Raw genomic sequence first — 27,865 nt, forward strand, 5'->3', positions numbered from 1 at the left:
GCCTCAAAACAGATCAAAGAACAATACAGCACAGGAACAGGCCCTTCGGCCCTCCAAGCCCGTGCCGCTCCCTGGTCCAAACTAGACCATTCTTTTGTATTCCTCCATTCCCACTTAATCCTTGCGCAGATCCTTGCGGTGCACCACTAGTAACTGAACTCCAGGATGAACATTTCCCATCAACCACCACCCTCTGTCTTCTTGCATCTAGCCAATTCCTGATCCAAAACACTAAATCACCCTCAATCCCATGCCTCTGTATCTTCTGCAATAGCTTACCGTGGGGAACCTTATCAAACGCTTTACTGAAATCCATATACACCACATCAACTGCTTTACCCTTATCTACCTCTTTGGTCACTTTCTCAAAGAACTCAATAATGTTTGTGAGGCACGACCTACCCTTCACAAAACCGTGCTGACTATCCCTAATCAAATTATTCCTTTCTAGGTGATTATAAATCCTATCTCTTATAATCCTTTCCAAAACTTTGCCCACAACAGAAGTAAGGCTCACCGGTCTATAATTGCCAGGGTTGTCTCTACTCCCCTTCTTGAACAAGGGGACAACATCTGCGATCCCCCAGTCTTCTGGCACTATTCCTGTAGACAATGACGACATAAAGATCAAAGCCAAAGGCTCTGCAATCTCCTCCCTAGCCTCCCAGAGAATCCTAGGATAAATCCCATCCGGTCCAGGGGACTTATCTATTTTCACACTTTCCATAATTGCTAACACCTCCTCCTTATGAACCTCAATCCCGTCTAGTCCAATAGCCTGTATCTCCGTATTCTCCTCGACAACATTGTCTTTTTCCTGCGTGAATACTGATGAAAAATATTCATTTAGCACCTCTCCTATCTCTTCAGGCTCCACGCACAACTTCCCACTACTGTCCTTGACTGGCCCTAATCTTACCCTCGTCATTCTTTTATTCCTGACATACCAATAGAAAGCTTTCGGGTTTTCCTTGATCCTACCTGCCAAAGACTTCTCATGTCCCCCTCCTGGCTCTCAACTCTCTCTTTAGGTCCTTCCTGGCTAACTTGTAACTCTGAAGCGCCCTAACTGAGCCTTTACGTCTCATCTTTACATAAATCTCCTTCCTTACATAAGTCTGTGGTTAAGAAGGCGTATGGTATACTGGCCTTCATCAATCGAGGAATTGAGTTTAGGAATCGTGAGATAATGTTGCAGCTATATAAGACCCTGGTCAGACCACACTTGGAGCACTGTGCTAAGTTCTGGTCGCCTCATTACAGGAAGGATGTGGAAGCCATAGAAAGGGTGCAGAGGAGATTCACAAGGATGTTGCCTGGGTTGGGGAGCATGCCTTATGAGGATAGGTTGAGTGAGCTCGGACTTTTCTCCTTGGAGAGACGAAGAATGAGGGGTGACCTGATAGAGGTGTATAAGATGTTGAGAGGTATTGATCGAGTGGATAGTCAGAGGCTTTTTCCCAGGGCTGAAATGGTTGCCACAAGAGGACACAGGTTTAAGGTGCTGGGGAGTAGGTACAGAGGAGATGTCAGGGGTAAGTTTTTCACTCAGAGGGTGGTGGGTGCGTGGAATGGGCTGCCAGCAACAGTGGTGGAGGCGGATTCGATAGGGTCTTTTAAGAGACTTTTAGAAAAGTACATGGAACTTAGTAAGATAGAGGGTTATAGGTAAGCCTAGTAATCGCTACGGTAGGGACATGTTCATAGAACATGCACAGTACAGGCCCTTCGACCCTCGATGTTGCGCCGACCAGTGAAACCAATCTAAAGCCCATCTAACCTACACTATTCCAATATCATCCATATGTTTATCCAATAATCATTTGAATGCTCTTAATGTTGACGAGTCTACTACTGCTGCAGGCAGGGCATTCCACGCCCGTACTACTCTCTGAGTAAAGAACCTACCTCTAACATCTGTCCTATATCTATCACCCCTCAATTTAAAGCTATGTCCCCTCGTGTTAGCCATCACCATCCGAGGAAAAAGGCTCTCACTATCCACCCTATCTAATCCTCTGATCATCTTGTATGCCTCTATTAAGTCACCTCTTAACCTTCTTCTCTCTAACGAAAACAACCTCAAGCCCCTCAGCCTTTCCTCATACGATTTTCCCACCATACCAGGCAACATCCTGGTAAATCTCCTCTGCACCCTTTCCAACAGTTCCACATCCTTCCTATAATACGGCGACCAGAACTGTACGCAACTGTTCAGCACAACTTTGTGGGCTGAAGGGCCTGTATTGTGCTGTAGTTTTTCTAAGTTTCTATGTTTCTTCCTCTTCACAAGAGATTCAACTTCTTTAGTAAACCACGGTTCCCTCGCTCGACCACTTCCTCCCTGCCTGACAGGTACATACTTATCAAGGACACGCAGTAGCTGTTCCTTGAACAAGCTCCACATTTCAATTGTGCCCATCCCCTGCAGTTTCCTTCCCCAACCTATGCATCCTAAATCTCACCTAATCGCATCATAATTTCCTTTCCCCCAGCTATAACTCTTGCCCTTCAGTATATACCTATTCCTTTCCATCACTAAAGTAGACGTAACCGAATTGTGGTCACTATCACCAAAGTGCTCCCCTACCTCCAAATCTAACACCTGGTCTGGTTCATTACCCAGTACCAAATCCAATGTGGCCTCGCCTCTTGTTGGTCTATCTACATACTGTGTCAGGAAACCCTCCTGCACACATTGGGCAGAAACTGACTCATCTAAAGTACTCGAACTATTGCTTTTCCAGTCAATATTTGTAAAGTTAAAGTCCCCCATAACAACTACCCTGTTACTTTCACTCCTATCCAGAATCATCTTTGCAATCCTTTCCTCTAATTTCTGGGCAATTTGGGCAATTAAAATTGTTAATTAGATAAATATAGAATAAAAAGTTAGCATCAGCTTAATTTAGCTTAATTTAGCTTCAGAGAAGGTTTGCTCGTCCAATACCGAGAATGGGTAGGTTGTTGGAGAGGATTCTTAGAGATAGGATGTATGCGCATTTAGAAAGGAATAAACTCATTAACGATAGTCAGCATGGTTTTGTGAGAGGGAGGTCATGCCTCACTAACCTGGTGGAGTTTTTGAAGAAGGGACTAGAATGGTTGACGAGGGAAGGGCCGTGGATGTCGTCTATATGGACTTTAGTAAAGCGTTTGACAAAGTCCCTCATGGTAGGTTGGTGCAAAAGGTTGGATCTCATGGGATAAAGGGGGAGGTGGCTAGATGGGTGGAGAACTGGCTTGGTCACAGAAGACAGAGGGTGGTAGTGGAAGGGTCTTTTTCCGGCTGGATGCCTGTGACTAGTGGTGTTCCGCAGGGCTCTGTATTGGGACCTCTGCTGTTTGTGATTTATATAAACGATCTGGAAGAAGGTGTAACTGGGGTGATCAGTAAGTTTGCGGACGACACGAAAATGGCTGGACTTGCAGATAGTGAGGAACATTGTCAGAGGCTACAGATGGATATAGATAGGCTGGAAATTTGGGCAAAGAAATAGCAGATGGAATTCAATCCAGATGAATGCGAAGTGATGCATTTTGGCAGAACTAACGTCAGGGGGAGCTATACGATAAATGGCAGAACCATAAAGGGTGTAGATAGGCAGAGGGACCTGAGTGTGCAAGTCCACAGATCCTTGAAGGTGACGTCACAGGTGGAGAAGGTAGTGAAGAAGGCATATGGCATGCTTGCGTTTATAGGACGGAGCATAGAGTATAAAAGTTGGGGTCTGATGTTGCAGTTGTATAGAACGTTGGTTCGGCCGCATTTGGAATACTGCGTCCAGTTCTGGTCGCCACACTACCAGAAGGACGTGGAGGCTTTAGAGAGAGTGCAGAGGAGGTTTACCAGGATGTTGCCTGGTATGGAAGGGCTTAGTTATGAGGAGAGATTGGGTAAACTGGGATTGTTCTCGCTGGAAAGACGGAGGATGAGGGGAGACTTAATAGAGGTGTATAAAATTATGAAAGGCATAGATAGGGTGAACGGTGGGAAGCTTTTTCCCAGATCGGTGGTGACGTTCACGAGGGGTCATAGGTTCAAGGTGAAGGGGGGGAGGTTTAACACGGATATCAGAAGGACGTATTTTACACAGAGGGTGGTGGGGGCCTGGAATGCGCTGCCGGGCAAGGTGGTGGAGGCGGACATACTGGGAACGTTTAAGACTTATCTAGATAGCCACATGAACAGAGTGGGAATGGAGGGATACAAAAGAATGGTCCAGTTTGGACCAGGGAGCGGCGCGGGCTTGGAGGGCCGAAGGGCCTGTTCCTGTGCTGTATTGTTCTTTGTTTGTTGTCTTGTCAGGCAGGTTTGGAGAGTCATAGAGGTTCACAGCATGAAAACAGGCCCTTCGGCCCAACTTGCCCACACAGCCAAGTTTTTACCAATGAGCTAGTCCCAATTGCTCGTGTGTGGCCCATATCTCTCTATACCCATCTTACCCATGTAACTGTCTAAACGCTTTTTAAAAGACAAAATTGTACCCGCCTCTACTACTACCTCTGATAGCTCGTTCCAGACACTCACCACCCTCTGTGATCATCAGGTGAGGAAGGAGCAGTGCTCCGAAAGCTCGCAATTCCAAATGAACCTGTTGGACTTTAACCTGGTGTTGTGAGACTTCATACTGCACTCATCTTAGCGTCATCTGCGAACTTTGACACACTACACTTGGTCCCCAACTCCAAATCATCTATGTGAATCGTAAACAATTGTGGTCCCAACACTGATCCCTGAGGCACACCACTAGTCACTGATCGCCAACCAGAAAAACACCCATTTACCCCCTCTCTTTGCTTTCTGTTAGTTAACCAATCCTCTTTCCCTGCTAATACATTACCCGTAACACTGTGGCCCTTTATCTTATGCAGCAGTCCTTGGTGCAGCAAATTATCAAATGCCTTCTGGAAATCCAGATACACCACATCCACAGGTTCCCCATTGTCCACTGCACATGTAATGTTCTCAAAGAATTCCAGTAAATTCGTTGAACATGACCTTCCCTTCATGAACCCATGCTGCGTCTTACCAATGGAACAATTTATATCCAGATGTCTCGCTATTTCTTCCTTGATGATAGATTCAAGCATTTTCCCTACTACAGAAGCCACACTAACCGCCCAATAGCTACCCGCCTTTTGTCTCCCTCTTTTTTAAACAGTGGCGTCACGTTTGCTGTTTTCCAATCTGCGGACTCTCCAGAGTCCAGCGAATTTTGGTAAATTACCACTCCTGCATTTGCTATTTCTCCCGCCATCTATTTTAGTACCCTGGGATGCATTCCATCAGGACCAGGAGACTTGTCTACCTTTAGCCCCATTAACTTGCCCAACACTACCTCTTTCGTGATAATAGTTTCGAGGTCCTCACCTGCCATAGCCTTTCTGTCATCAATTTTTGGCATGTTATTTGTGTTTTCCACTGTGAAGACCGACACAAAATGCCTGTTCAATGCCTCAGCCATTTTCTCATTTCCAGTTATTACATCCCCCTTCTCATCCTCTAAAGGACCAATGTTTAATTTAGCCACTCTTTTTCATTTTATGTATTTGTAGAAACTTTTGTTATCTGTTTTTATATTCTGAGCTAGATTACTTTCATAATCTATCCTGCTTTTCTTTATAGCTTTTTTTGTGGCTTTCTGCTGACCTTTAAAGATTTCCCAATCCTCTCGTTTCCCACTAATCTTTGCCACTTTGTATGCATTTTCTTTCAATTTGATCCCTCCTTTATTTCCTTAGATATCCATGGCTGATTATCTCTTTTTCTACAGTCCTTCCTTATCACTGGTGTAATGAATGTTGGAGCAAGCTTGAAAGTCCGAATGGCCAGCACGGAGACAGGCCCTTGGTCCAATGCCAACCAGGTTTCCTAAACTGAGCTGCTCCCATCTGCCTGCATTTGGCCCAAATCCCCCTAAACCTTTTCCATCCATATATCTGTCCAAATGTCTTAAATGTTGTAGTAACCGCCCGTACCACCTCCTCTGGCAGCTCATTCCATGTTCAATTTCAGTTTGAAAGTTCCTATGCAGCAGGATTTCAGCTGGAACATTCCCGATATTAACAGCTGTATCTGCAAAAAAAACCTTTGTTTCTCCTCCAGTTCTTTTGCCAAGTATTTGAAATCTCGAAACCCCAATTACCAACCCGTTTACCGGAAGAAATCATTTCTCCATCCTTGCTCTATCACAAACCCTCAGAATTGTACATCCTCTGTTAAATCACCCTTTAACATTCTCTAAAGAGCACAGTCCCATTCTTCCACAAAACTGAACTCTCTCATCCGCACCCTCCAACAGCCCTGATTTGCTGAGGTGTGGTATCCAGGATTGAACACAATCCGGCAGCTGAGAGATTTTGCCGATTCTTGCTTTCTTTCTCACTCTGCCAGTGTTCAGAAAGGTAACAGTCGTGGTGAGTGTATGGAGTGAGGTCACTGATTACCCATGAGCTGAATAGTGAAAAGGCTGTGAGGGGCTGAATGGCCTCCTCTTGTTCCTATCTTCTACTCCATTAGTCTGTGTTCTCCTGAACTCGGTTACTATCCTCTTCCCTATTTATTGCCACAGAGTAGCCATGATCTTGTTGAATGGTGGAGTGGGCTCAAGGGGCTGAATGGCCTGTTCCTATGTTCCTCTATTATGTTTCTGAGTTAGTGGTTATTGGAAGCAGAGTCCATGTGGCAGGAGTACAGGTGTGACATTATTCTCTCATCGCTCAGCAGAGTCAGCACACGCACAATGGCCAACGTTTCTCCAGCACCTGCATCTCAGCGCTCCTGAGTGGTGCCAGCTCTCTGCCATTGGCTGCAGTCAGTGTTAGTGGGTGCAGTGGGAGTTAGTGGGAGGTCTTGCTGCATCTGTACAGGGCACTGGTGAGGCCGCAGCTGGAATACTGTGTGCAGTTTTGGTCCCCTTACTTGCGAAAGGATATATTGGCCTTGGAGGGAGTGCAGAGAAGGTTCACCAGGTTGATACCGGAGATGAGGGGTGTTGATTATGAGGAGAGACTGAGCAGATTGGGTTTGTATTCGTTGGAATTTAGAAGGCTGAGGGGGGATCTTATAGAGACCTATAAGATAATGAAGGGGCTGGATAGGGTAGAGGTGGAGAGATTCTTTCCACTTAGAAAGGAAGCTAGAACTAGAGGGCACTAGTACATCCTCTGTTAAATCACCCTTTAACATTCTCTAAAGAGCACAGTCCCATTCTTCCACAAAATAAAGGGGGTCAGTTAAGGCAGAGTTGAGGAGGAACTTCTTCTCCCAGAGGGTGGTGAATCTCTGGAATTCTCTGCCCACTGAAGTGGTGGAGGCTACCTCGTTAAATATGTTTAAATCACAGGTAGATAGATCTCTGATCGATAAGGGAATTAGGGGTTATGGGGAGCAGGTGGGTAAGTGGAACTGATTCGCTTCAGATCAGCCATGATCTTATTAAATGGCGGGGCAGGCTCGAGGGGCTAGATGGCCCACTCCTGCTCCTATTTCTTATGTTCTTATGAGTGTGCAGGAATTAGTGGAGAAAGTTCCTGGGCGCTGGCTGTTTGGGTGGTTTGGGCCCAGCCTGAGTGTGGTCAGTCCTGCTGTGGGTCACTGGGATGGATATGGTCACCGTGTCCCAGTGCGGCTGGCAGCAATGTCAGAGCAGCCAGTCGACCTGTTGGGGCCGCCTTACAGTGACGTCCCCCTGCACATGTTGGAGAGTTTCAAATCCCTCAGCGTGTTGTGATTGAGATGTGGGGGAGAGGGGGGTGCTGCCTCCTGAAGGAGTGTTAACAGGCATGTGTGAACACGGAATGCTGTCCCTGTTCCTCCTTCCCCTGCGGTCACTGACTGTGAGTCCCGTGTGTTATATAACAGGCTGCAGTGTGTGTACCATTGCAATCTGTATGAGCAGCTGGAGGCCTGGTGCAGGATACCTGGTGACCCAGTGTGCAGCTAAGCCCCTTGGTTAGTGTTTGACTCTGACCTGGGCATGCCCCCTCCCTTAAAAACTAACATTCTCACCGCTCTTGTGTAGGATGAAGTCGCTGGAACAGGATGCACTGAAAGCCCAAATGGTGATCGCAAAATCAAAGGAGCCGAAGAAACGCAGTCCCCTGGACCAGCTCTCTGAGTCGCCATCCCCTGCGGCGACCCCCTCCCCCACACCGCTGGACGGTACGTACTCTCCCCTCCCCCACACCGCTGGACGGTACGTACTCTCCCCTCACCCACACCGCTGGACGGTACGTACACCCTCTCCCCCACACCACTGGACGGTACGTACACCCTCTCCCCCACACCACTGGACGGTACGTACACCCTCTCCCCCACACTGCTGGACAATGCGTACAGCCCCTCCCCCACACCACTGTACAGTGTGTACACTCCCCTCCCCCACACCACTGTACAGTGTGTACACTCCCCTCCCCCACACCACTGTACAGTGTGTACACTCCCCTCCCCCACACCACTGTACAGTGTGTACACTCCCCTCCCCCACACCACTGTACAGTGTGTACACTCCCCTCCCCCACACCACTGTACAGTGTGTACACTCTCCTCCCCCACACCACTGTACAGTGTATACACTCCCCTCCCCCACACCACTGGACAGTACGTACACTCCCCTCCCCCACACCACTGGACGGTATGTACACTCCCCTCCCCCACACCACTGTACAGTGTGTACACTCCCCTCCCCCACACCTCTGGACGGTATGTACACTCCCCTCCCCCACGCCACTGTACAGTGTGTACACTCCCCTCCCCCACACCACTGTACAGTGTGTACACTCCCCTCCCCCACACCACTGTACAGTGTGTACACTCCCCTCCCCCACGCCACTGTACAGCGTGTACACTCCCCTCCCCCACACCACTGGACAGTGTGTACACTCCCCTCCCCCACACCACTGGACAGTACGTACACTCCCCTCCCCCACACTGCTGGACAGTGCATACAGCCCCTCCCCCACACCACTGTACAGTGTGTACACTCCCCTCCCCCATACCACTGTACAGTGTGTACACTCCCCTCCCCCACGCCACTGTACAGTGTGTACACTCCCCTCCCCCACGCCACTGTACAGTGTGTACACTCCCCTCCCCCACGCCACTGTACAGTGTGTACACTCCCCTCCCCCACGCCACTGTACAGTGTGTACACTCCCCTCCCCCACGCCACTGTACGGTGTGTACACTCCCCTCCCCCACGCCACTGTACAGTGTGTACACTCCCCTCCCCCACGCCACTGTACGGTGTGTACACTCCCCTCCCCCACGCCACTGTACAGTGTGTACACTCCCCTCCCCCACGCCACTGTACAGTGTGTACACTCCCCTCCCCCACGCCACTGTACAGTGTGTACACTCCCCTCCCCCACGCCACTGTACAGTGTGTACACTCCCCTCCCCCACGCCACTGTACAGTGTGTACACTCCCCTCCCCCACGCCACTGTACAGTGTGTACGCTCCCCTCCCCCACACCACTGTACAGTGTGTACACTCCCCTCCCCCACACCACTGTACAGTGTGTACACTCCCCTCTCCCACACCACTGTACAGTGTGTACACTCCCCTCCCCCACACCACTGTACAGTGTGTACACTCCCCTCCCCCACACCACTGTACAGTGTGTACACTCCCCTCCCCCACACCACTGTACAGTGTGTACACTCCCCTCCCCCACACCACTGTACAGTGTGTACACTCCCCTCCCCCACACCACTGTACAGTGTGTACACTCCCCTCCCCCACGCCACTGTACAGTGTGTACACTCCCCTCCCCCACACCACTGTACAGTGTGTACACTCCCCTCCCCCACGCCACTGTACAGTGTGTACACTCCCCTCCCCCACACCACTGTACAGTGTGTACACTCCCCTCCCCCACGCCACTGTACAGTGTGTACACTCCCCTCCCCCACGCCACTGTACAGTGTGTACACTCCCCTCCCCCACACCACTGTACAGTGTGTACACTCCCCTCCCCCACACCACTGTACAGTGTGTACACTCCCCTCCCCCACACCACTGTACAGTGTGTACACTCCCCTCCTCCCGTTGCCGCGGCTCCTGTGCTTTACGCTGCTTTCTGCTCCCCCGTGGCTGCAGATGGTGTAAGAGTTTTGGTCAATTTTCTGCTCAGTAACAGCACTGATTCTTCAACTCTGTGTGTTACAGATCACAGTCCGCGCAGTATCACGTCCCCCGGCAGACTGGTGAGTCGACTGTTCCATCCACAGCATTCTTCCAAAAAATGCCTGATAAACGGACTGTTCTCTACCTTAACGCTATCATTCCACAGCCTTGTTGTGCCAGCTTAGTCTCCCTGAGTCCCACTCCCCCTCCTCTCCCCCTCCTGCTCCCCCTCCTCACCTCCCATACCTCCCCCCTCTCCAAATCATCCTCCCTAGCTGCCCCTTCCCCTCTCTCCCCTCGCTCTCTCACTCTCCTCTCCCAAGTTCACCATCTTCACACCCGTCTCCCAGCTATTCTCACCCCCTTCATAGAATCATACAGCGCAGGAGAGGCCTTTCAGCCCATCGAGTCTGCACCGACACATTTGCAATACCTGAACTCCCACCTAATCCCATCTGCCAGCACTTGGCCCATTGCCCTGAATGTTACGACATGCCAAGTGCTCATCCAGATACGTTTTAAAGGATGTGAAGCATCCCGCCTCCACCCCCCTCCCAGGCAGCGCATTCCAGACCGTTACCACTCTCTGAGTAAAAAGGTTTTTCCTCACATCCCCCCGGACCTCCTGACCCGCACCTTGAACCTGTGCCCCCTCGTGACTGACCCTTCAACCAAGGGGAACAGCTGCTCCCTATCCACTCTGTCCATGTCCCTCATAACCTTGAACACCTCGGTCAGGTCACCCCTCAGTCTTCTCTGCTCCAATGAAACAACCCAAGCCTATCCAACCTCTCTTCATAACTTAAATGCTCCATTCCATCCTGGTGAATCTCCTCTGCACCCCCTCCAGTGCAATCACATCCTTCCTATAATGTGGCGACCAGAACTGCACACAGTGCTCCAGCTGTGGCCTCACCAAAGTTCTATACAACTCCAACATGACCTCTCTGCTTTTGTAATCTGTGCCTCGATTGATAAAGGCAAGTGTCCCATGTGCCTTTTTCACCACCCGACTAACATGCCCTTCCGCCTTCAAAGATCTGTGGACAAACACGCCAAGGACCCTTTGTTCCACAGAGCTTCCTCGTGTCCTACCATTCACTGAGTACTTTCTTGTTAAATTACTCCTTCCAAAGTGCATCACCTCACATTTTTCCGGGTTAAATTCCATCTGCTACTTATCTGCTGATTTGACCATTCCGTTTATATCTTCTTGCAGCCCAAGACACTGCCTCACTGTTAACCACTCACCTTGAACCAATGACCCCTCGTGAACGTCACCACCGACCTGGGGAAAAGCTTCCCACCGTTCACCCTATCTATGCCTTTCATAATTTTATACACCTCTATTAAGTCTCCCCTCATCCTCCGTCTTTCCAGGGAGAACAACCCCAGTTTACCCAATCTCTCCTCATAACTAAGCCCCTCCATACCAGGCAACATCCTGGTAAACCTCCTCTGTACTCTCTCCAAAGCCTCCACGTCCTTCTGGTAGTGTGGCGACCAGAACTGGACGCAGTATTCCAAATGCGGCCGAACCAACGTTCTATACATCTGCAACATCAGACCCCAACTTTTATACTCTATGCCCTGTCCTATAAAGGCAAGCATACCATATGCCTTCTTCACCACCTTCTCCACCTGTGACGTCACCTTCAAGGATCTGTGGACTTGCACACCCAGGTCCCTCTGCGTATCCACACCCTTTATGGTTCTGCCATTTATCGTATAGCTCCTCCCTACATTATTTCCACCAAAATGCATCACTTGGCATTCATCAGGATTGAACTCCATCTGCCATTTCTTTGCCCAAATTTCCAGCCTATCTATATCCTTCTGTAGCTTCTGACAATGCTCCTCACTATCTGCAAGTCCTGCCAATTTTGTGTCGTCCGCAAACTTACTGATCACCCCAGTTACACCTTCTTCCAGATCGTTTATATAAATCACCAACAGCAGAGGTCCCAATACAGAGCCCTGCGGAACACCACGAGTCACAGGCCTCCAGCCGGAAAAAGACCCTTCCACTACCACCTTCTGTCTTCTGTGACCAATCCAGTTCTCCACCCATCTAGCCACCTCCCCCTTTATCCCATGAGATCCAACCTTTTGCACCAGCCTACCATGAGGGACTTTGTCAAACGCTTTACTAAAGTCCATATAGACGACATCCACGGCCCTTCCCTTGTCAACCATTCTGGTCACTTCTTCAAAAAGCTCCACCAGGTTAGTGAGGCATGACCTCCCTCTCACAAAACCATGCTGACTATCGTTAATGAGTTTATTCCTTTCTAAATGCGCATACATCCTATCTCTAAGAATCTTCTCCAACAACTTCCCCACCACAGACGTCATGCTCACCGGCCTATAATACCCGGGTTATCCTTCCTACCCTTCTTAAATAACGGGACCACATTAGCTATCCTCCAATACTCTGGGACCTCACCTGCGTCCAGTGACGAGACAAAGATTTGCGTCAGAGGCCCAGCGATTTCATCTCTCGTCTCCCTGAGCAGCCTTGGATAGATTCCATCAGGCCCTGGGGATTTGTCAGTTTTTATATTCTCTAACAAACCTAACACTTCCTCCCTTGTAATGGAGATTTTCTCCAACGGTTCAACACTCCCCTCCGAGACACTCCCAGTCAACACATCCCTCTCCTTTGTGAATACCGACGCAAAGTATTCATTTAGGATCTCCCCTACTTCTTTGGGCTCCAAGCATAATTCCCCACTTTTGTCCCTGAGAGGTCCGATTTTTTCCCTGACAACCCTTTTGTTCCTAACGTATGAATAAAATGCCTTGGGATTCTCCTTAATCCTGTCTGCCCAGGACATTTCATGACCCCTTTTTGCCCTTCTAATTCCCCGTTTGAGTTCTTTCCTACTTTCTTTGTACTCCTCCAGAGCTCCCTCCGTTTTTAGCTGCCTGGACCTAACATACGCCTCTCTTTTCTTTTTGGCCAGTCCCTCAATTTCCCTGGTTATCCACGGTTCTCGAATCCTACCCTTCCTATCCTTTTTTACAGGCACATGCCTGTCCTGTAGCCCTAACAACTGTTCCTTAAAAGACTCCCACATGCCAGATGTGGATTTACCCTCAAACAGCCTCTCCCAATCAAGAGCTGCCAATTTCTGCCTAATCCCACTAAAGTGAGCCTTCCCCCAATCCAACACCTTACCCTTGGGACACCACTCATCCTTTTCCATCACTATCCTAAAGCTAACAGAATTGTGGTCACTATTTGCTACATGTTCCCCAACCGAAACTTTGAAGACCTGACCGGGCTCATTCCCCAGTACTAGGTCCAGTATAGCCCCCTCTCTAGTCGGGCTATCTACATATTGTTCCAAAGAACCCTCCTGTGCGCATTTTACAAATTCCACCCATTTAGAGTCCCTGCTCTCAGCGATTTCCAGTCTATACCAGGGAAATTGAAGTCTCCCACTACAACAACCCTATTTTTCCTGCACCTATCCAGTATCTCCTGACATATCACCACCGTCCGTGTAAAAAACTTGCCTGGCACATCTCCTCTAAACTTTTCCCCACAAACCTTAAACCTATGCCCCCTGGTACTTGACTTTTCTACCCTAGGAAAGAGCATCTGACTATCCACTCTGTCCATGCCACTCATAATCTTGTAAACCTCTATCAGGTCACCCCTCAAAATCCGTCATTCCAATGAGAACAAACCGAGTTTATCCAGCCTCTCCTCATAGCTAATACCCTGTAAACCAGGCAACATCCTGGTAAACCTCTTCTGTACCCTCTCCAAAGCCTCCACATCCTTCTGGTAGTGTGGCGACCAGAACTGTACACAATATTCTAAATGAGACCTAACTAAGGTTCTGTACAGCTGCAGCATGACCCGCCAATTTTTATACTCAATGTCCCGACCAATGAAGGTAAGCATGCCGTCTGCCTTCTTGACTACCTTAGCCACCTGCGTTGCCACTTTCAGTGATCGGTGGACATGTACGCCCAGATCTCTCTGCCTGTCAATATTCCTAAGGGTTTTACCATTTACTGTATAATTCCTACATGCATTGGACCTTCCAAAATACATTACATCACACTTGTCTGGATTAAACTCCATCTACCATTTCTCCGCCTAAGTCTCCAACCATAGAACCATAGAAAATTACCGCTCAGAAACAGGCCTTTTGGCCCTTCTTGTCTGTGCCGAACAATTTTTTGCCGAGTCCCACTGACCTGCACTTGGACCATATCCCTCCACACCCCTCTCATCCATGAACCCGTCCAAGTTTTTCTTAAATTTTAAAAGCATTTACCACTTTATCTGGCAGCTCATTCCACACTCCCACCACTCTCTGCGTGAAGAAGCCCCCCCCTAATATTCCCTTTAAACTTTTCTCCTTTCACCCTTAACCCATGCCCTCTGGTTTTTTTCTCCCCTAGCCTCAGCGGAAAAAGCCTGCTTGTATTCACTCTATCGATACCCATCAAAATCTTATACACCTCTATCAAATCTCCCCTCATTCTTCTACGCTCCAGGGAATAAAGTCCCAACCTCTTCAATCTCTCTGTAACTCAGCTTCTCAAGTCCCGGCAACATCCTTGTGAACCTTCTCTGCACTCTTTCAACCTTATTTACATCCTTCCTGTAACTAGGTGACCAAAACTGTACACAATACTCTAAATTCGGCCTCACCAATGCCTTGTATAACCTTACCATACCACTCCAACTTTTATACTCGATACTCCGATTTATAAAGGCCAATGTACCAAAGGCACTCTTTACGACCCTATCCACCTGTGACGTCACTTTTAGGGAATTCTGTACCTGTATTCCCAGATCCCTCTGTTCAACTGCACTCTTCAGAGTCCGACCATTTACCCTTTACGTTCTACTTTGGTTTGTCCTTCCAAAGTGCAATATCTCACACTTGTCTGCGTTAAATTCCATTTGCCATTTTTCAGCCCATTTTTCGAGTTGGTCCAAATCCCTCCAATCTTTGTATCATCAGTAAATCTGCCGATCCAATTTACCACATTATAATCCATATCATTGATATAGATGACAAACAGCAATGGACCCAACACCGATCCCTGCGGCACACCACTAGTCACAGGCCTCCACTCAGAGAAGCAATCCTCCACAACCACTCTCTGGCTTCTTCCATTGATGTGGAGATGCCGGCATTGGACTGGGGTAAACACGGTAGGAGTTTTAACAACGCCAGATTAAAGTCCAACAGGTTTATTTGGTAGCAAATGCCATTAGCTTTCGGAGCGCTGTTCCTTCGTCAGATGGAGTGGAAATTGTGAGTGGATGGATTTCCACTCCATCTGACGAAGGAGCAGCGCTCCGAAAGCTAATGGCATTTGCTACCAAATAAACCTGTTGGACTTTAATCTGGTGTTGTTAAAACTCTTACCATGTTCTTCCATTGAGCCAGTGTCTAATCCAATTTACTACCTCCCCATGTATACCCAGCGACTGAACCTTCCTAACTAACCTCCCATGAGGGACTTGTCAAAGGCCTTGCTGAAATCCAGGTAGACAACATCCACCGCCTTCTCCTCATCCACTTTTCTGGTAACCTCCTCAAAAAACTCTAATATATTGGTCAAACATGACCTACCACGCACAAAGCCATGTTGACTCTCCCTAATAAGTCCCTGTCTATCCAAATATTTGTAGATCCTATCCCTTATCACTCCTTCCAATAACTTGCCCACCACCGATGTCAAACTTACTGGCCTATAATTTCCCGGATTTCTTTTGGAACCTTTTTTAAAGAACGGAACAACAATCATCCGGCACCTCCCCCGTGAATACTGACATTTTAAATATGTCTGCCAGGGCCCCTGCAAGTTCAACACTAGCTTCCCTCAAGGTCCGTGGGAATACCCTGTCCGGTCCTGGGGATTTATCCACTCTGATTTGCCTCAAGACAGCGAGCACCTCCTCCCCTTTAATCTGTAACGATTCCATGACCTCCCTACCTGTTTGCCCTATTTCCGTAGACTCCATGCCCGTTTCCTCAGTAAATATGGATGCAAAAAAAACATTGAGTATCTCCCCCATCTCTTTTGGTTCCATACACAGTCTATCACTCTGGTCTTCAAGAGGACCAATTTTATCCCTCACTATCCTTTTGCTCCTAACATACCTATAGAAGCTCTTTGGATTTTCCTTCACTCTGTCTGCCAAAGCAACCTCATGTCTTCTTTTAGCCCTCCTGATTTCCCTCTTAAGTAGCTTCTTGCACTTTTTATACTCCTCGAGCATCTGATCTGTTCCTTGCTGCCTGTACATTTCATACAACTCTCTCTTCCTCTTAATCAGTGTTACAATGTCCCTCCAGAACCAAGGTTCCTTATTCCTATTTACTTTGCCTTTAATCCTGACAGGAACATACAAACTCTGCGCTCTCAAAATTTCTCCTTTGAAGGCCTCCCACTTTCCATTTACATCCTTACCAGAGAACAGCCTGTGCCAATCCACACTTCCCAGATCCCTTCTCATTTCATCAAATTTGGCCTTTTTCCAGTTCAGAACTTCAACCCAAGGACCAGATCTATCCTTATCCACGATCAGGTTGAAACTAATGGCATTATGATCACTGGATCCAAAGTGTTCCCTCACACTCACATCCATCACCTGCCCTAACTCATTTCCCAATAGGAGATCCAATATCGCATCCTCTCTAGTTGGCACCTCTATATACTGATGTAGAAAATTCTCCTGAACACATTTTACAAACTCTACCCCATCTAAACCTTTAACAGTATGCAAGTCCCAATATATATGTGGAAAATTAAAATCCCCTACGATCACAACTTTGTGTTTCTTGCAGTTGTCAGCTGTCTCTCTGCTGATTTGCTCCTCCAATTCTCGCTGACTATTGGGTGGTCTATAATACAACCCCATTAATGTGGTCATACCTTTCCTGTTTCTCAGCTCCACCCATAGGGCCTCTGTAGACAAGCTCCCTAATCTATCCTGCCTGAGTACCGCTGTAACATTTTCCCTGACCAACAATGCCACCCCCCCCCACCTTTTATCCCTCTGCCTCTATCCCGCCTGAAACATTGGAACCCTGGAACATTGAGCTGCCAGTCCTGCCCCTCCTGTAGCCAAGTTTCACGAATGGCTATATGTCATATTTCCACGTGTCTATCCACGCCTTCAGCTCATCTGCCTTCCCCACAATACTCCGATCTATATCTTGCTGTATCCTCTGACAATCCTCTTCATTATCCGCAACTCCCCCAATTTTTAGGTCGTCTGCGAACTTACTAATCAGCCCAGCTACATTTTCCTCCAAATCATTTGTATATACTATAAACAACAAAGGTCCCAGAACTGATCCCTGTGGAACACCACTAGTCACAGCCTTCCATTCAGAAAAGCACCCCTCGACTGCTACCCTCTGTCTTCGATGGCCAAGCCAGTTCAGTATCCATCTTGCCAGCTCTCCTCTGATCCGGTGTGACTTCACCTTTCGTACCAGCCTGCCATGAAGGACCTTGTCAAAGGCTTTACTGAAGTCCATGTAGACAACATCCACTGCCTTTCCCTCATCTATCATCTTCGTCACTTCCTCGAAAACCCGATCAAGTTAGTGAGGCACGATCTCCCCTTCACAAAACCATGCTGTCGATCACTAATAATTCCATTTGTTTTCAAATGTGAGTAAATCCTGTCCCTAAGAATCTTTTCCAATAATTTCCCGACCACTGATGTAAGGCTCACCGGCCTGTAATTACCTGGATTATCCCTGCTGCCCTTCTTAAACAATGGAACAACATTAGCTATCCTCCAGTCCTCTGGACCTTCACCTGTAGCCAATGAGGATACAAAGATTTGTGTCAAGGCCCCAGCAATTTCCGCCCTTGCCTCTCTCAGTATTCTGGGGTAGATCCCATCAGACCCTGGGGACTTATCTACTTAAATACTTTTTAAGATGTCCAACACCTCCTCCTTTTTGATATCGACATGACCCAAAATATCTACACACCCTACCTAGACTCCTCATCCATCAAGTCCCTCTCTTTGGTGAATGCTTAGAACTTAAGAACTTAACAACACAGCACAGGAACAGGCCCTTCGGCCCTCTAAGCCCACGCCGCTCCCTGGTCCAAACGAGACCATTCTTTTGTATCCCTCCATTCCCACTCCGTTCATGTGGCTATCTAGGTAAGTCTTAAACGTTCCCAGTGTGTCCGCCTCCACAACCTTGCCCGGCAGCGCATTCCAGGCCCCCACCACCCTCTGTGTAAAATATGTCCATCTGATATCTGTGTTAAACCTCCTCCTCCTCCTCCTTCCCCCCCCCCCCCCCCCGCTCCACTCACCTTGAACCTATGACCCCTCGTGAAAGTCACCACCGACCTGGGAAAAAGCTTCCCACCGTTCACCCTATCTATGCCTTTCATAATTTTATACACCTCTATTAGATCACCCCTCATCCTCCGTCTTTCCAGGGAGAACAACCCCAGTTTACCCAATCTCTCCTCATAACTAAACCCCTCCATAGCAGGCAACATCCTGGTAAACCTCCTCTGCACTCTCTCCAAAGCCTCCACGTCCTTCTGGTAGTGTGGCGACCAGAACTGGACGCAGTATTCCAAATGCGGCCGAACCAACATTCTATACATCTGCAACATCAGACCCCAACTTTTATACTCTATGCCCCGTCCTATAAAGGCAAGCGTGCCATATGCCTTCTTCACCACCTTCTCCACCTGTGACGTCACCTTCAAGGATCTGTGGACTTGCACACCCAGGTCCCTCTGCGTATCTACACCCTTTATGGTTCTGCCATTTATCGTATTGCTCCCCCTTACGTTAGTTCTACCAAAATGCATCACTTCGCATTTATCTGGATTGAACTCCATCTGCCATTTCTTTGCCCAAATTTCCAGCCTATCTATATCCTTCTGTAGCCTCTGACAATGTTCCTCACTATCTGCAAGTCCAGCCATTTTCGTGTCGTCCGCAAACTTACTGATCACCCCAGTTACACCTTCTTCCAGATCATTTATATAAATCACAAACAGCAGAGGTCCCAATACAGAGCCCTGCGGAACACCACTAGTCATGATGTGGAGATGCCGGCGTTGGACTGGGGTAAACACAGTAAGAAGTTTAACAACACCAGGTTAAAGTCCAACAGGTTTATTTGGTAGCAAAAGCCACACTTTTGCTACCAAATAAACCTGTTGGACTTTAACCTGGTGTTGTTAAACTTCTTACTGTGAACACCACTAGTCACAGGCCTCCAGCTGGAAAAAGACCCTTCCACTACCACCCTCTGTCTTCTGTGACCAAGCCAGTTCTCCACCCATCTAGCCACCTCCCCCTTTATCCCATGAGATCCAACCTTTTGCACCAACGTACCATGAGGGACTTTGTCAAACACTTTACTAAAGTCCATATAGACGAAATCCACGGCCCTTCCCTCGTCAACCATTCTGGTCACTTCTTCAAAAAACTCCACAAGGTTAGTGAGGCATGACCTCACTAACCTGGGCGGCACGGTAGCACAGTGGTTAGCACTGCTGCTTCACAGCTCCAGGGTCCCGGGTTCGATTCCCGGCTCGGGTCACTGTCTGTGTGGAGTTTGCACATTCTCCTCGTGTCTGCGTGGGTTTCCTCCGGGTGCTCCGGTTTCCTCCCACTGTCCAAAGATGTGCGGGTTAGGTTGATTGGCTAGGTTAAAAATTGTCCCTTAGAGTCCTGAGATGCGTCGGTTAGAGGGATTAGCAGGTAAATATGTGGGGGTAGGGCCTGGGTGGGATTGTGGTCGGTGCAGACTCGATGGGCCGAATGGCCTCCTTCTGCACTGTAGGGTTTCTATGATTTCTCTCACAAAACCATGCTGACTATCGTTAATGAGTTTTATTCCTTTCTAAATGCGCATACATCCTGTCTCTAAGAATCCTCTCCAACAACTTCCCGACCACGGACGTCAAGCTCACCGGCCTATAATTACCCGGGTTATCCTTCCTACCCTTCTTAAATAACGGGACCACATTAGCTATCCTCCAATCCTCTGGGACCTCACCTGTGTCCAGTGACGAGACAAAGATTTGCGCCAGAGGCCCAGCGATTTCATCTCTCGTCTCCCTGAGCAGCCTTGGATAGATTCCATCAGGCCCTGGGGATTTGTATATCCTGGGTGTGTGGTGCATGTGCGTGGTGCACGTGTGCATGTGCGTGGTGCATGTGTGCATGTGCGTGGTGCATGTGTGCATGTGTGTGGTGCATGTGTGCATGTGCGTGGTGCATGTGTGCATGTGCGTGGTGCATGTGTGCATGTGCGTGATGCATGTGTGTGTGTGTGGTGCATGTATGTGTGTGTTTGCACAGGCGTGTCTGCATGTGCGTGTGTATATGTTTGCACGGTTGTATCTGTGTGCATGTGTATATTTGCATGGGTGTATCTGCACGTTTGTGTTTGCACAGATATATCTGTGTGTGTGTGTGTGTGTTTGCACGGGTGTGTCTGTGTGTGTATGTTTGCACGGGTGTGTCTGTGTATGTTTGCACAGATATATCTGTGTGTGTATACGTATGTTTGCACGGGTGTGTGTGTGTGTGTGTGTTTGCACAGATATATCAGTGTGTGTGTGTGTATGTTTGCACGGGTGTGTCTGTGTGTGTATGTTTGCACGGGTGTGTCTGTGTATGTTTGCACAGATATATCTGTGTGTGTGTGTATGTTTGCACGGGTGTGTCTGTGGACATGTGCTTGTTTTCTACATGTGTGTTTGTACAGATGTATGTTTTTGTTGGTATTTTGTGTGTGGTCATGTAGCTGCCATTTCCCTACATGACTATACACGACTGCCTGTGTTATTGCATCTTTCTAATTTCTTGCACCCTTACAGAGCAGTGTTGGATATTTCTCCGTCCTGTTCTCACTCCTCTTTACTGTACCTTACAGTCCTGGTCAGAAAAGAAGTTTGATTACCGACAGTTTGCAGCTATCCCATCTTCTAAACCAGTTTACGATATCCAGGTACCGGCTGCATGCTGCGTGCCTCACCTGTGCCGTTGTTGTTCCAACCAGCTGCCTCTTAGTTATTGCATTGTCCAGTGTGCTGTGTTATATGGAGGGGGCATTACTTCTGTCAGCATGCTGCTAAAAGGGGAGCATGGGGTCAGGGCCTTGCTATTCACTGCTGCTTTGTGGAGGGATCTTTTGTCCTGTGAGTGGAATTGGCATGTGCTTGTTGGTGTTGTGTTCCTTGAGGCTCTTGTAAACCAGATACTAAGGGCTTGGAATAAAGTTCCGCGTCATGGGATACTCAAACAGCTGTAGAAGCTGGGAGGCCTCTCTGTAGAAGCCGGCTCAGAGGTGGGGCTGCTCTTGCTTGGTTCCATTCTTATTTATCCAGTTGGAACCAGGGGATCAGCGACATTGGACTCTTCTCCTCCAGACATGGTTCTCTCTGGTTTCCCAACGATCTATCCTTGGTTCCATCATGTTTCTCATCTGCAGACATCATCATTGTGGCACAGAGAGCACAGTTCAGCCCATCGAGTCTATGCCAGCCCTGTGTAGCGCAATCCAGTTGGTTCACTCACTCTATCCCCATAGTCCTGCAAGTACTTATCCGATTTCCTTTTGGAATCATTTTTCCTTGTCCACCTTATCTAAATCTGTCACAATCTTGTACACTTCATTCCAATCTCCCCTCACTCTCCTTCGCTCCAAGGGGAACAACCCCAGCTTCTCCACCTGAACCTTGTCACTAAAATTCCTCATCCCTGGAACCATTCTGGTCAATCTCTCCCGCACCCTCTCAATGTTCCTCACATCCTTCCTCAAGTGTGGTGAACAGAACTGGACACTATTCTCTAGTTGAGGCCTAACCAGAGTTTACAGAAGGTATAGCATCACTTTCCTACTTTTCCACTCAGTATTTTATGATGCAAGATTACATACAAACATGTGAATTAGGAGCAGGAGGCCACTCTGCCCTTCGAGCCTGCTTCCCCATTCAGTATGATCATGGATGATCTGATTGTAACCTCAACCCCACATTCCTGCCAACCCCTGATAACCTTTCACCCCCTCGTTAATCAAGAATCTGTCCAGCTCAGTCTTATAGATATTGAAAGACTTTCTGCTCCCGCTGCTTGTTGAAGAAGAAAGTTCAGAACTTTCACTTCATCTCTGTCTGAAATGGAAGACCCCGAGTTCTGGATTCTCCCACAAGAAGAAACATCCTCTCCACGTCCACTCTGTCAATAACCCTCAGCATCTTATAGGTTTTGATCAAGTCGCCTCCTATTCTTGTAAACTCCAGTGGATTCAAACTCAACCTCTCCAACCTTGCCTCATTAGACAACTCAGCCATTTAGTCCAGGAAACCTTCTCCAAACTGCTTCTAACACATTTACACCTCTCCTTATGTAAGGAGGTGAATACTGCACACAGTGCTCCAGATGTGGTCTCACTGAAACCCAGTACAACTGAAACTTAACCTTCCTGCTTCTCTGATCAATTTCCCTCACAACATTCTGAGCTTTCCCAATGATCTGCTGTACCAACCTCTTGTGATTCATGCATTAGGACACCCAGACTCCTCATACTCTCAGAGCTCTGCGATCTCTCACCATTTAGATAATAAGCTTTTTTATATTCTCCCTGCCAAAACACACAATTTCACACTTGCCCAAGATGCCAGGTGTTTAGTTAACCACTATCACAGTCAAAGATCATTCAAAGAAAAACAGCGACTGGGTGAGTGCAGCTCCAACAACACTTGGCACCATCCAGGAGAAAGCTGCCCACTTCATTGGTACCCTATATACCAACTTAAACATCCACTCCCACCACCACCAACGCACAGTGACAGCCGTGTGTACCATCTACAAGATGCACTGCAGCAACTCACCAAGGCTCCTTGGGCAGCACCTTCCAAACCCACGACCACTTCCATCTAGAAGGACAAGAGCAGCAGATACCTGGGAACACCCCCACCTGGAGATTCCCCTCCGAGTCACTCACTATCCTGACTTGGAAATATATCGGCCGTTCCTTCACTGTCGCTGGGTCAAAATCCTGGAACTCCCTCCCTAACAGCACTGTGGGTGTACCTACACCTCAGGGACTGCAGCGGCTTAACACCTTTTCAAAGGTGATTGATACTGTTAATATAATTTGGTGGAGCTTAATCTATGTTCACAGAATCCTACAGTGCAGAAGAGGCCCTTCAGCCCATTGAGTCTATACCGACACATTAGAAACACCTGAACTCCCACTTAATCCCATCCGCCAGCACTTGGCCCATAGCCCTGAATGTTATGATGTGCCAAGTGTTCATCCAGATACTTTTTAAAGGATGTGAGGCATCCCACCTCCACCACCCTCCCAGGCAGCGCATTCCAGACCCTCACCACCCTCTGGGTAAAAAAACTTTTCTTCAGATCCCCCCTAAACCCCCCTCCCTCATTTTTAACTTGTGTCCCCTCGTAACTGACCCTTCAACTTAGGGGAACAGCTGCTCCCTCTCCATCCTGTCCATGCCCCTCATAATCTTGTACACTTCAAACAGGTCGCCCCTCAGTCTTCTCTGCTCCAGAGAAAACAACCCAAGCCTATCCAACCTTTCCAGTCACTAAAGCAGCTGTCTGTCACCACCCTCTGTCTCCTACCGCTAAGCCAATTATGAATCCACCTCGTCAGATCACCCTGTATCCCATGTACATTTGCCTTCTTAATAAGTCTCCCATGTGGGGCTTTGTCAAAGGCTTTGCTGAAATCCATGTAAACTACATCAACCGCACTACCCTCATTCACACACTTGGTCACATGCTCAAAAACTTCAATCAAATTTGTTAGGCATGACCTCCCTCTGACAAACCATGCTGACAATCCCTGATCAAACCTTGCCTCTCCAAATGGAGAGAGATTCTCTCCTTCAGAATCTTCTCCAGTAGTTTCCCAACCACAGACTGGTCTGTAGTTCCCTGGCTTGTCTCTACAACCTTTCTTAAATAGCAGAACCACATGAGCTGTTCTCCAGTCCTCTGGCACCTCCAGTGATGATGTGGAGATGCCGGCATTGGACTGGGGTAAGCACAGTACTGTTGTGAGACTTCTTACTGTGCGTACCTCCCAGTGGCCAGGGAGGAATCGAAAATTTGGGTCAGAGCCCCTGCAATTTCCTCCCGTGCCTCCCACAACAACCTGGGACACAATTCATCCGGACCTGGAGATTTGCCCACTTTTAAGGCAGTATTCTTCATGAATACTGGGAAAATCAAATGACAAGATTGGTCCAGAAGATGAGTTTGCAATGTGTTTCTGTCACAGTTTCTTTTTTTAATTATTCAAGGGATGTGGGTGTCGCTGGCTGGGCCAGACTTTATTGCCCATCCCTAATTGCCTTTGATGGTGAGCTGCTGCCTTGAACCAGTGCAGTCCATGTGGTGTAGGTACACCCACAGTGCAGTTATCATCACTGTTGATGGCCCCTTCCATCACTTTATAGCTGATCGAGAGTAGGCTGATTGGGCGGCAATTGGCCGGGTTGGAATTCTCCTGCTTTTTGTGTACAGGAATTACACATTGCTGGGTAGATGCCAGTGTTGTAACTGCACTGGAAGAGCTTGGCTAGACATACTTCAGAACTGTTGCTGGAATATTGGGCAGCACGGTGGCACAGTGGTTAACACACAGCTCCGGAATATTGGGCAGCACGGTGGCACAGTGGTTAACACACAGCTCCAGGGACTGGGTTCAATTCTGACTTTGGGCCACTCTCTGTGTGAAGTTTGCAACCCGTGTTAGGTTGATTAGCCAATGCTAAATTGCCCCTTTGTATCCAAAGGTGTGTAGAACAGGGAGATTAGCAGGGTAAATAAGTGGGGGCTACGAGGATAGGGCCTGGGTGGGACTGGTGCAGTCTCGATAGGCTGAATGGCCTCCTTCTGCACTGTAGGGATTCTATGATTCTATTCTATGATTCTATTGTCAGGGTCCATAACCTTTGCAACATCCAGTACAAAGAACAGTACAGCACAGGAAACAGGCCCTTCGGCCCTCCAAGCCTGTGCCACTCATTGGTCCAACTAGACCAATCGTTTGTATCCCTCCATTCCCAGGCTGCTCATGTGACTATCCAGGTAAGTCTTAAACGATGTCAGCGTGCCTGCCTCCACCACCCTACTTGGCAGCGCATTCCAGGCCCCCACCACTCTCTGTGTAAAAAACGTCCCTCTGATATCTGAGTTATACCTCGCCCCTCTCACCTTGAGCCCGTGACCCCTCGTGATTGTCACCACCGACCTGGGAAAAAGCTTCCCACTGTTCACCCTATCGATACACTTCATAATTTTGTACACCTCTATTAGATCTCCCCTCATTCTCCGTCTTTCCAGGGAGAACAACCCCAGTTTACCCAATCTCTCCTCACAGCTAAGATCCTCCATACCAGGCAACATCCTCGTAAACCTTCTCTGCACTCTCTCTAAAGCCTCCATGTCCTTCTGGTAGTGCGGTGACCAGAACTGGACGCAGTACTCCAAATGTGGCCTAACCAGCGTTCTATACAGCTGCAACATCAGACTCCAGCTTTTATACTCTATACCCCGTCCTATAAAGGCAAGCATACCATATGCCTTCTTCACCACCTTCACCTGTGCTGCCATCTTCAAGGATTTGTGGACTTGCACACCTAGGTCCCTCTGTGTTTCTATACTCTTGATGGTTCTGCCATTTATTGTATAACTCCCCCCTACATTAGTTCTTCCAAAATGCATCACTTCGCATTTATCTGGATTAAATTCCATCTGCCATTTCTCCGCCCAATTTTCCAGCCTATCTATATCCTGCTGTATTGTCCGACAATGTTCATCGCTATCCGCAAGTCCAGCCATCTTCGTGTCATCCGCAAACTTGCTGATAACACCAGTTACACCTTCTTCCAAATCATTTATATATATCACAAATAGCAGAGGTCCCAGTACAGAGCCCTGCGGAACACCACTGGTCACAGACCTCCAGCTGGAAAAAGACCCTTCGACTGCTACCCTCTGTCTCCTGTGGCCAAGCCAGTTTTCTAGCCATCTAGCCACCGAGAAACATAGAAAACTACAGCACAAAACAGGCCCTGCGGCCCCACAAGTTGTGCCGAACATATCCCTACCTTTTAGGCCTACCTATAACCCTCCATCCTATTAAGTCCCATGTATTCATCCAGGAGTCTCTTAAAAGACCCTATTGAGTTTGCCTCTACCACCACTGACGGCAGCCGATTCCACTCACCCACCACCCTCTGTGTGAAAAACTTCCCCCTAACATTTCCCCTGTACCTACCCCCTAGCACCTTAAACCTGTGTCCTCTCGTAGCAGACATTTCCACCCTGGGAAAAAGCCTCTGAGAGTCCACCCGATCTATGCCTCTCAACATCTTATATACCTCTATTAGGTCTCCTCTCATCCTACGTCTCTCCAAGGAGAAAAGACCGAGCTCCCTCAGCCTATCCTCATAAGGCATGCCACTCAATCCAGGCAACATCCTTGTAAATCTCCTCTGCACCCTTTCAATCTTTTCCACATCCTTCCTGTAATGAGGCGACTAGAACTGAGCACAATACTCCAAGTGGGGTCTGACGAGGGTCTTATATAGCTGCATCATTATCCCCGGACTCCTAAACTCAATCCCTCGATTGATAAAGGCCAGCAGACCATACGCCTTCTTAACCACCTCCTCCACCTGCGGGGCCGATTTTAGAGTCCTATGGACCCGGACCCCAAGGTCCTTCTGATCCTCTACCGTACTAAGAGTCTTTCCCTTTATATTGTACTCCTTCATCCCATTTGACCTGCCAAAATGGACCACGACGCATTTGTCTGGGTTGAAGTCCATCTGCCACTTCTCCGCCCAGTCTTGCATCCTATCTATGTCCCTCTGTAACTTCTGACATCCCTCCAGACTATCCACAACCCCTCCAACCTTTGTGTCGTCAGCAAACTTACCAACCCATCCCTCCACTTCCTCATCCAGGTCATTTATGAAAGTGACCAACAGCAAGGGTCCCAAAACAAATCCCTGGGGCACACCACTGGTGACCGACCTCCATTTAGAAAAAGACCCATCTATACCCACTCTCTGCCTCCTTTGGGCAAGCCAGTTTTGGATCCACAGGGCAGCAGCCCCTTGGATCCCATGCCCTCTCACTTTTTCTCGAGGCCTTGCATGGGGGACCTTATCGAACGCCTTGCTAAAATCCATATAAACCACATCTACCGCTTTCCCTTCGTCAATGTGTTTAGTCACATTTTCTAAGAACTCCACCAGGCTCGTAAGGCACGATCTGCCTTTGACAAAGCCACGCTGAGTATTCTTGAGCATACTAAACCTCTCTAAATGCTCATAAATCTTGTCCCTCAGGATCTTCTCCATCAGCTTACCAACCACTGAGGTTAGACTCAACGGTCGGTAATTACCTGGGCTATCCCTATTCCCCTTCTTGAAAATAGGAACCACATCCGCAATCCTCCGGCACCTCTCCCGTCTCCATCGCCGACGCAAAGATCATCGCCAGAGACTCTGCAATCTCTTCCCTCGCCTCCCACAGTAACCTGGGGTACATCCCATCCGGACCCGGCGACTTATCTATCTTGATGCCATTGAAAGATTCCAGCACAACCTCTTTGCTAAAGTCCACATACTCAATCTTTTCAGTCCACTGCAAGCCCACAGTACATCCACCCATGTCCTTCTCCTCAGTGAAAACC

General features: G+C 48.2%; 1 protein-coding gene across 1 annotated transcript in view; it reads left to right on the forward strand.

The window, feature by feature from the left end:
• The window catches only part of scrib (scribble planar cell polarity protein), a 322,951-nt gene that overhangs the window by 284,411 nt on the left and 10,675 nt on the right, over positions 1-27,865 (forward strand). The window contains exons 24-26 of the mRNA XM_078230184.1: positions 8,028-8,167; positions 10,176-10,213; positions 21,056-21,130. Coding sequence (XP_078086310.1) covers positions 8,028-8,167; positions 10,176-10,213; positions 21,056-21,130 — 253 coding nt within the window. The remainder of the gene's footprint in view (positions 1-8,027; positions 8,168-10,175; positions 10,214-21,055; positions 21,131-27,865) is intronic.

The sequence above is a fragment of the Mustelus asterias genome, chromosome 2 (genome assembly GCF_964213995.1).
Source record: "Mustelus asterias chromosome 2, sMusAst1.hap1.1, whole genome shotgun sequence".
Classification (NCBI taxonomy): Eukaryota; Metazoa; Chordata; class Chondrichthyes; order Carcharhiniformes; family Triakidae; genus Mustelus; species Mustelus asterias.